Source organism: Apaloderma vittatum, unplaced genomic scaffold (assembly GCF_000703405.1).
Source record: "Apaloderma vittatum isolate BGI_N311 unplaced genomic scaffold, ASM70340v1 scaffold9261, whole genome shotgun sequence".
NCBI lineage: Eukaryota > Metazoa > Chordata > Aves > Trogoniformes > Trogonidae > Apaloderma > Apaloderma vittatum.
Window position 1 is genome coordinate 397 of NW_009700781.1, and position 10,270 is coordinate 10,666.

At 50.9% G+C, this 10,270-nt stretch overlaps 1 protein-coding gene across 1 annotated transcript in view; it reads left to right on the top strand.

Annotated features, from left to right (window-relative positions):
* The first annotated feature begins 6 nt into the window (after positions 1-6).
* The window catches only part of TACR1 (tachykinin receptor 1), a 15,175-nt gene continuing 4,911 nt past the window's right edge, over positions 7-10,270 (top strand). Inside the window, exons 1-2 of the mRNA XM_009878865.1 lie at positions 7-309; positions 8,646-8,840. Coding sequence (XP_009877167.1) covers positions 80-309; positions 8,646-8,840 — 425 coding nt within the window. The 5' untranslated portion in view covers positions 7-79. The remainder of the gene's footprint in view (positions 310-8,645; positions 8,841-10,270) is intronic.

A 10,270-nucleotide genomic window follows, 5' to 3' on the forward strand; every position in this document is an offset into this window, starting at 1 on the left:
GCCCCCGTGGCAGGTGGCCCTGTGGGCCGTCGCCTACGCCCTCATCGTGGTGGTGTCGGTGGTGGGGAACGTGGTGGTGATGTGGATCATCCTGGCTCACAAGCGGATGCGCACCGTCACCAACTACTTCTTGGTGAACCTGGCTTTCGCCGAAGCCTCCATGTCTGCCTTCAACACGGTGGTGAACTTCACCTACGCCATCCACAACGAGTGGTACTACGGGCTGCTCTACTGCAAGTTTCACAACTTCTTCCCTATCGCCGCCGTCTTCGCCAGCATCTACTCCATGACGGCCATTGCCCTGGACAGGTGAGTCCCGAGCGTTGAATCCCAAACCCTCGCCAGCACCCAGGTCTGCCTCTACTTGGGCGATGTGCTCGGCTCCCTCTGATCTCCAGTCGTGGCAAAACGTTGCAATTAAAATAAAGCTCGTTTTGGTAAAAGAGCGCTGGAAATCATCCATCTTCCTGCACTGGTTGGGGGTGGCTTTGGGAATCCCTTGCCAGCTCTGTGAAAGGAGCTCGAGAGAAGGCTTTGTGACCCCCGTGCATATCTGTAGCGTTTGTAGCGTCGCTGCCCTCTCCCTTCCCAGCTCCTCCGCAGAGCCTGGCCGTTCCTTTCCCCACCTCCTCATTTAAAACCAAACTCAGTATTTAGCACAAAACGGCGTCACCTCAAGACATAAAACACACGCCTGCGTCGGACGTGCCTCCGTTGCGGTGCAGGAGGTGTGTTGTGTCTCTTGGTCTGCGTCGGGACCCATCTAAGGAGCCTCAGAGAGAACCTCGGGCTCGGGAGAGGCATCTTGACTTGGCAGCAAGGTGTCCCCTCTCATGCTGGCACGTCCCCTCAAGGCAAACTCACCTCGGTTTTATTAGCAGGGGGCAAGGGGGAGAGGTAGGGATTTCTTTCGTTCAGCTGCAGCCAGCGCAGCTTGGTTGGGTTTTCTTTTTTCCCCATTGCCTGATTTCTGCTGATGCTGCCCGACACGGCGAGATCCCGCTCGCGTTACGCCACGATCCAAAGTTCAGCCGGCGCTCGGTGGAGAGCAACGGCACAGGGGATGCTGCCTCTTCGACCACAGAGAGACACGCCGGGGTCAAGGGATGCAAAATAGCCCCACACCAAGCACCTCCAGCGCACAGCTCCCCTCTCTCCTCTCCCCCTCCAGGAAATCTTTTATTCCATGGCATTTTCACACCAGTGCTAGAGATAAATCGAGACTCCCCGACGGCTTTACAATTCCCTCTCGAGTACGGGCGTTTCGAGCGCAACAGATTTTTCCAGTGCTACATATTTCCCAAAGACAGCTCGGCTCTGCGACGCCTCTTTTCGGTCCTTCTTCCCAGGGAGTAAAAGACATTTTGGCTGGGGATATACGTGAAAAGAGGAGGTGTGGGGGGGAGGATATTTGTACCGCCGTATGCCAGCACATTTTGAGCCGGTGTCGAAGCGCTGGCACGGATATTTCCCTACGAGAAATGACAGTGCTGCCACAACTCATGCACTGACAGCTTGGGAAAGCAGAGCTCGAGATAAACGATGCTTTCTCGTCATTAAAAACAGCCTCAGGTTTTGTTTTGCCCTGAAGGGGTTACAAGACCCCTCTCCCCAGAATCAATTGGACATAGGCAAGCTCTTGTGCTGGAGAATTAAGGCAATAATAAATAAAAAGAGGAATACTATCGGCCTGGCTCTGTTAGCACCCGATGGTGTGGCTGGCTCTGTTGCAGGAGCATCTGCGTTTCGAGGATGTGGGGGATGAGCCAGAAAAGCCCCTTTCAGGGTAGGATGGAGTAGAGAGATGATTTTATTTTATTACTTAATACTTTGGTTTTTACCCTTTGCTCCACACCCTGAAATAACCAGAAGAGCAAATCTGTCAGGGGAAACTGGAGGAACATGTGTAAAATGAAGAGGAAAGGCAGGTCTGGGAGCCTGGGGCTGAATTTTATTTTTTTTGGGGGGGAGGGAGATTGGCATTTCCAGCTCGCTTCTTGCATCTGCAAACCCTAAAAACAGAGGCTTGGTTTTCCCTTGGCTGGGCTGCAAAAACCCGTGTGTGCAGGCTTGGCTCACTCTTCACCAGGAAAGACCCAAAAGAAACTGAAGCGTCAGAGCTACCTGCTGCATTTCTTCGCCCCAAATTCCCGGTGAGGTGAGAAACTGGGAGGGTGAAGGCAGCAAAAGCCTCTGCCCCTCCAGGCAAGCAGCGTGCAACGATATCTCCAAGTGCTGGAAAACTGCTCGTTTTCCTGTCTGTGTCTGACAATAGTATGAAGGCAGCAAAAGCCTCTCCCCCTCCAGGCAAGCAGCGTGCAATGATATCTCCAAGTGCTGGAAAATTGCTCGTTTTCCTGTCTGTGTCTGACAATAGTAACTTAAATGTATGAAATGCAGGAACTTGTTCCAGGAACCTAAAAAGGAAGAATTTGTCCTGGCAAGCAGCAAAAAGCTGGGTGGGAACAAACAAAGCAAGTACCTGAATTCAGAGCAGCAGAGCCAGGTGGGCTCAGCAAACCGGGTTATATTCACAGCCAGGATGGATCTGAAAGCAAACGTGACCGCAGGTCTGGTTTTCAGCAAGAGCTGGGAAAGCAGAATTGAACGTGCCTTGCGTCGTCAGAGTCGATGAAGGCCTCGAGCAGAGCGGTTGGATACGGAGGCTGAAGGCTCGGAGGAGCGTCAGGCTGCAGATTGCTCCCCTAAATCATCTCCGTTTGCGCTTTCTGCAAGCAATTTCCAGAACGTCTTCGCCAGAGGGTACAAAATCGCCTTTGGAGAGACTCGACATAGCCCTAATAGAGTCATTGAGAGAACAAATAAGGAAGTGGGTTTGAGTCTCCCAGTGTTGCTTTTTTTTTTTTTCCTTTTTATCTTTTTTTTCTTGCAGGACCTGCCACGAGTTTGTGCAAGAAACAAAAAGGAAAGTTTTTGCTTGAAGCTAGACCATCCGTTCTTTCACCAGGACCTATTTCAGCCTGGGCACGATCGCTCTGAAATAATTAAAAAAAAAAAAAAAAAAGAAAGAAGGGAAGCCTATAGCGAGCATTATTCTAAACCCCGCAACAATGGCAGGAAATTCAGGAGTCAAGGCTGGCAGCTGGTAAAGGCTGCTCAGGAAAAGCCATGATGCTGCTTCTCAGCATCCTGCAAAAGCAGAGGCCAAACAGCTCGCTTCGGCACTAACAAATTTGCCACGTCCTTCGTTTTCGGGTGTATCAGGGCCAGAGTACATCACGTATCCCTTTCCTGCTTCCAAATCTCCCTTTGAATTAATTCAATTGAAATAGATTGAGAATCCCACTTTTTTCCCAGTCTTTGCAAAAAACGTGAGGGCCCATGGTGAGTCCAAGTTAATTTGCAGCCAGTTAGATGAAAAAAAATCCCCATAAACCTCGGGATGTCTCTAATTCGTGATAACCATGGTGGATGGGATGGAGCATCATTAGATAAGCTGCCTCTCCTGATATTTTCTCTGAAATGCTGATATTTTCTTTCTCCTTGGGAGCTGGATTCGTTTCTGAGCACCGCCGCTCACCTGCCCCGTTAGGAAACTTCCCGTGGAGGAACGAGTTTCTGGGGCGACGCAGCCGCAGGTGGAGATCCCAGATTACTTGCAGAATCCGAGAAAGCGAAAAAAAGAAAAATATCATCTCCCATCTCGAAACGAGCTCAACCAAAAGCACTGAAACGAATCCCAACAAGAATCGATAGCCCTGCTGCGAGCTCAGGGTGAAGACAAACCGCGCAGTGCTCGGGGTATTTAGTAATTTCCCTTTTTTCTGCGAAGCGCCTTCCGCCCTGAAGCCGCTATAAAAATGACGTATGGTGGGACTAACCTCCTGCATTCCTGGACCAACTTGCTCCTTTTTGATCACTAAAAGAGCTCCCTCTCCAACCTCCAACGGCCCCCAGCGCTGCCGGAGCAGCAAGCCGAGCTGAGCCACCCGACCGGGCTCTCCTTTGTGTTCCCTTTTTCATTTCCGAAGGGGTTATCGAATTATATGAGGTGTCTTAAGATCTGTTTGCGAGCAGAGGCTGCAGAAGAAACATCAAAATCAGCGAGGCTTCGTTCATCACCGCAGCTCCTCAAATTGCCAGTCGGCAGCCAAGCCCTGTTAACGTCTCCCCAACCTCATATTATTTGCAGCGGAAAAACTGGCTCGGAAAATTATTTACTGCTTGCGAGCTTGAACTCCCAGGTTGGCCGAACCAGCTGAATTATCAGGAACAGATTTGCCAGCTCAGCGACCCCGTGCCTTCCCCGAGAGGTGATTAGTACAGAAAGAAACCCTCCGGAGAGGACAAATTACATCGGCGCGCAGACAGATTAATTAGTCATTTACACCCTAATATAGCACTAGTTGGTTTTGGTGTGTGGTTTTGGGTTGGGTTTTGTTTTTTTTTTAATCTTAACTTAATGGATTTCTGGGGTTTGCAGAGCAGGACTTTGATCTGTGCCTGGCGCTGCGTAATCTTACTCTGCCGGGATGTAATTTGGAAAATGGAAGAGAAAGGTGGAAGCAAAAAGAGCGCCGGGGTTTAGGGCCAGCAGCCCCCCATGCCGGTTGCCCGGCGGCATCGCCTATGTGCCAGCTAGCGCAAGCCGAAGCGGCTTTTTTGCTTTCCCAAAAAAGTAAAAATAAAAAAAATCGAGCGTCACTGAACACAGCAAAAAACCTGACAAAGCTGCTGGATCTCCAGCACGGAGCTGGCTGGAAATATTGATTTCCCAGCTCGGGCTGGAGAGGAGGGGGATGGGATGGACGAGGGGCCACTTGGCGAGGCTGGTTTATACCCCTGCTCCCAGCAGTAGTCTCTGATCTGATGCGTGTTAAGTGGAATTAATCCCCCTCAATACCCACTAGATGTGAGGTCAGCCTGTTGAAAATACATTACGTCTTTCCCCCCAACCTCTCCTTCAGAAAGAAGAGGGGGGTTGAAATACCTGTGGCAATAAATACAGGATTAAGTTGAATTAACAACAGTTTGGTGGCTGAGAGAGCAAGGAGAGTGAGTTTTTAGATAAGCTTTTGGGGTGATCCCAGTGCTGGGCACTGGAAAAGCCACTGCAGGAGTCTGAGGGTCTCTAGTGAGATATTTGAATTTTATGATGGCTTCCTTCATTCATTCTTCAACCAGCGGAAAGCCCCCGTGCACTGAGCACACCCAGCCCTGCATTTCATGGGATTTTTTTTCCTTCTCCGGCCAGAGACGACCCAGAGTCGTGCCGGAGGTATTTGGCCAACCTCAGTCAGGAGCATCTAGTTGCAAACTTGCTCGAGACCGACTCCCCGCTAACCCCCTCTTCGCTCAGGATGGAAAAATCATTGTGCAACCAAACCCGCTGCACAAACTCCGCGTCCTCTTGCTTCGTCATCTCTTATCTGTCGTATCCTTATTACTTAATGAAGCAGATAAGAAAACTCTGAGATGAAAGACGCTCCATAAATTTTTGCTATTGTATTAATCTCATCTCCGTGAGGGTGGAAACAATTGTGTAATGGTAGTTATCCAGGCTGACTCCAGATCTCCAGATGCAATTAATAGATGGCTACACTGCCTCAAACGCAATATCTATTTAATAACCGATACGCTCGGAGCTACCCTGGTACGACGTTGTCCTCAATGCTGTTGCATCGTCATGGTAACACCCCCCGCTCAAAACACAATAAAAGATTTAAACTCCAGCAAAACGGCGTGACCGACGTCACCAAAGAGCGTCTGGCGTAAAGTTGGGTCCTTTGGTGCCAAGGCCGTTAAGCACGGCGGATTTAAAACGTTAAACATGGTGGGGAAGGTGCAAGGAAAATGCAGCTGGGTCTGTCGTGCGAGGAGCTGGGTAACCCCGAGCTTGATGATGGATTAAATTTGCACACGGTGCCACCATCCAAAAGGGGAGCAACAGCAGCCGAGGTTATTCGGAGGAACGGGGATCATTAGGTCTTGTCAACCCAACGTCTCGCCAACCTCATTCCCGGGAACAAAACCCTGGGAAACGCACGCTTAAATCCTCAACCGAGAGCCAACTCCCTGTGAAAAATCAGAGGGAAGCCCCCGTGGTGGTTTGTCACCAATTCAGGGAGGACGCTCTCATATGGGAACAGGCTCCTCTTCCTCACCTCCCGCGAATGACCGTCCCCAGCAAACCACAACACCCCCGGGGGTTTTTTAATGGCTGGAAAATCTGCCCAGAGGAAAAAAAAAAAAATTAAAAAAATATATAGATCTATAACAGGATACAGCATCGTAGGGAGATGGGCAGCATGGGGCCACAGAGGCACTTTGCGACGAGAAATACGAGCTAATAAACTCATTAGCCTCGCTTTCGAGAACCCGCTTCTCGCCGGCGTGTGCCCCGGGCCGCCCGAGACCCGGCTTGCCAAGCCGAGGAGGGCAGCAGCTTGCCAGCACTTAAGCTCCGATCGATGCCTTTTGTTCCCAGAGCCACAAAGCCACCTAAACGAGGCCAAACGCCCGCCAGCACCTCGCAGACACCCCGGCGCATCGCAGCCGAATGCTGTGCCCGTTTGAAAGCAAACTCACTGATATTCATTTAAAAAATAAAAAAAAAGATCTGCAAGCTTTTGTTTTTCTTTTCCTGAAAGGCAAAATCTTGTTTTGGATTTTTTCTCTGCTAAGAAGTGATTGATGGAGGTTTGGCTGCAGCACCTACCGCAGCCTCGCCAGGGAGCTGGAGGTACCCGCGGAACGGCCCCGCAGCACCGGGTTGCTTTTCTGCTTTGCATTCGCTCGCTCGGAGGGAAGGTTTTTATGTCAGGTTACCCAAAACCCCGCCGTAGAAACACACCGAGGGGCAGCTTCGGCTCAAAACCGAACGGAATTGCAGGAAAGCAACGTGGCTTTTGGGGAGCTGTGTTTCAGAGGCAAAAATAATCCAGTGGTGGCCAAAAAACCCCCACAGAAACGCAAAGACAGGAATAGGCGCAAACCTTGTGGGTAGAGAGACAGGGAAAGCCTGACCAGCCTGCAGGGAAATCAAAGTTATTTGAGCACGACAGACCCAGGAAGGCAAAAGAAGGTGCTTTGCTCCCTTTACTGATGCTTTCCCACCCCAACACAAGCAAGACGGTGGCTGCCATCTGAGCTCAGGCAGCCACGGTTGTAATCAAGCGCTGGCTCTGCTTTCCAGAGATCTCAGCCTCAGAGGTTTCTCCAGGCCAGTTATTTCAACAGAAACCACCCAACTGTTGTGGAAACGCCTCGTTTTCCATCATTTTCACCTTCAAGCTTGAACTCTCCAGTCAAGCACCAGCAGCAGCCTCGGGCACGTTGACTTCTCGCTGCTTGAGAGTGCAAACCCAGGGTACCCTGCTCTGAGCTCCACAATAAAAGTCACCCAAACCTCATCCAGAGGGGAAACCCGCTAACGAGGGGTTCAGCCAACACCAGGCATTTGAAGGATGAGGAAGAGGAAGGAGACAAGTCCTCCCAGCAATGTTACCATTGTCCAACTAGGGGAAAATGAAAAATGTAGATGCAGAAACCAGGAGACCTCGTTGCATCACCAGCTGCTGTGCCAGAGCGTTGCACGCACCCGTCACCTTGGCCCTTTGTGACCAGCTTCGATTTCAGGTACCAAGCAGCCAGAGGAGATTTGCAAGGGATAATTTTCAGGGGGATTAGGTGGATTTTCAGCTGCACGAAGCTGATAAGGTTTGGTACCCTGGGGCAGAGGAAAAGCTGAAGGCAGAACTTCCCGTAACCCTTTGCTCCTGCACATAGCTGCCTGAAAATACAATATGGGGAGTATTTTCCATCTAGAAAGAAAATTAAAAGGAAAATCTATTCATTTGCTGAAAGGAGAAGGGATGAAGGGAGAAACAGAGGAGGCTGCAAGTGCCTTGGGTGGTAACACACGCAGAGCGATGCAATGCTTCTTCCCCTTCTGAAGCTCGACGTGGAGCGGTGGCGAAATAAAATAAAAAAAAATTGCTACGTTCTGATTTAATCCTTCCAGCGGTGCTGCCAGATTTGCAAAACTAGATTTGCAGAGGGATAAATTCAATCCGCCTTGCGGCTGCTGGGGCTTTCCTCGCGTATAATGACGGACGTAGAGGGGAAGGAAAGAGCCCGTGAGCCAGGCGGGTACAGGTGGCACCTCAGATCACCCATCCCACGCCAGCCCAAGCACACTCTGATTTTTGGTTCTCCTGGAGCACTCGACGCCGCAATATCTGCCACAAAAGATACGATTTTGTGCGGGTGCAAAACTAGTGGGCGCCGACAAAGCAGACGGCGGCAGCACAGTTCACCGCTGACAAATTGGTCTTTGTAGGAGCAGCCAGTTCATAGAATCACAGAATCAAGAACTCCACGTTGGAAAGGACCTCAGGGATCATCTAGTCCAGCCCTTTAAGGTAAAAAAATGCAGCTTAAATAAGACCAGTTGCTGGTTGCCTTAGGGAAACTCTTTTTCAGCTTGTGGGTAAGATGCTGCAGAAGAATCACAGCGTTGGCCAGGGACCCCTCAATAAAGGGATTATTTGATGCTGTTTGCCTTGTGCAGAGGAAGGGGTGTCAAAAGCAGGACCCCCATGCAAGGGAGACCTAAACCAGCCCCAAAAGCTGCAATATCGGGGCTTCCCAGCCTTGATTTCTCTTTTTCCCCCACCTTGCAGGTACATGGCCATCATCCACCCACTGCAACCCCGACTCTCGGCCACCGCCACCAAGGTGGTCATCGGCATCATCTGGCTCCTGGCTTTCCTGCTGGCTTTCCCCCAGGGTTACTACTCGGTGACGGCGGAGCTGCCGGGCCGCCTCGTGTGTCTGGTGGAGTGGCCGGAGCACAGCACCAACGTGTACGGAAAAACGTGAGTTGCATTTTTGCCGACGGCAGGGACAAGGGGGAAAGAAGGCCCAAAAAAAGAGTACAAGGGAAAAAAGGGAGGGAAGAAGGATGGGAATGGCTCAAAGCTCCTTGGGATGAGGAAACCTCCTCCTACCTTAGGGAAGGCCAGGACTACGTAGTCGATGGTAGCAAAACTTCCAACGGTATCACCTTGGGGCACATTGAGGTTAATTAAGGTGAGTTCAGGTGCTGCTTGCAGCCCAAAGGCTGTCCCAGGCTGTGCCACCCTCCCTGTCCTCCTTGGATGCTCATCTTTGAGGAAAACTCAGCTAAAACTGCTAAGACACAGCATTTTAGCTGTGGGAATGGGGACTGCATCACGCCCGGGGCTTTGTTCATACACAGCTCTGGTTTTTCCAGCACCTTTCCTGCAACCCACGTGTCTAAAGTCTTCCTAGAGCAAGAGTTATTCCTGCAAGAGGTAAATAAGCTTTTACCAGATGTGTCTTGGCCAGGCAATAACTGAAAGTAACAGGTATGGAACTGAGCAAGTTCAAACGCCCCCAAATTCACTCGACTGCTTAAAAACCGAGCCACAAAAAAAAGGCTCCACGGTATCAGCTCAGGCCAGGAGGCAAATGCTGGGCTAGGAGAGCTCGGCAGGAATCTCCTTCCCGTTAAGGTGTCAGCTAATTAAATCTGGCATTTCCAAAGGGTCCGGGCAATCCCGCCAGGCTGCCAGCACAGCGGTCCTGCCTGGTTTGCTCTTTGAAGTCCGTGAGCCATGCAGCAAGTTAAATGTCATGTGTTTAGTGATAAAGAGAGGGAGCGGGGGGAAAAAAAGGCATTTGTGATCTCCAGTCCTGCAGAGCGACGAATTAAGGCTGTGAAATTGTGCCGGAGCCAAAGTAGGGGACACGTACACACGGAGAAGTGTTGAAAGTCAACCCGAGCGTGGCGAGGTGTTGCCGCAAGACACACGAGATGAGTTTGCCAGTCAGCAGCGAGCGGCACAGCCAGTAACATTTATTACCACCTGGTTTATTTGCATTGCAAGGGAGGTGCAAGAACTAAGGTTTCTTCCTGCAAAGAAACACCACCAGCTTATGGAGAGCTCAGGTGGCCGGGATAGGGCTGAGCCCTCCCCAGACCGAAGCAGCAACAGATGCAAGTGCAGGGCCTGACTTTGGCGGATCGTTTGCTGTTCGGCTGGACGCTGGGGACATTGGTTTTTGGGGTTTTTTTTCCAAATAGCTAATTCAAGAGAAAAAGGCCCTCGTGGCCAAGAAGGCCAATGGCATCCTGGGGTGTGTTAGAAGGGATGTAGCCAGTAGATCGAGAGAGGTCCTCCTGCCCCTCTACTCTGCCCTGGTGAGGCCACATCTGGAATCTTGTGTCCAGTTCTGGGCCCCTCAGCTCCAGAGGGACAGGGAACTGCTGGAGAGAGTCCAG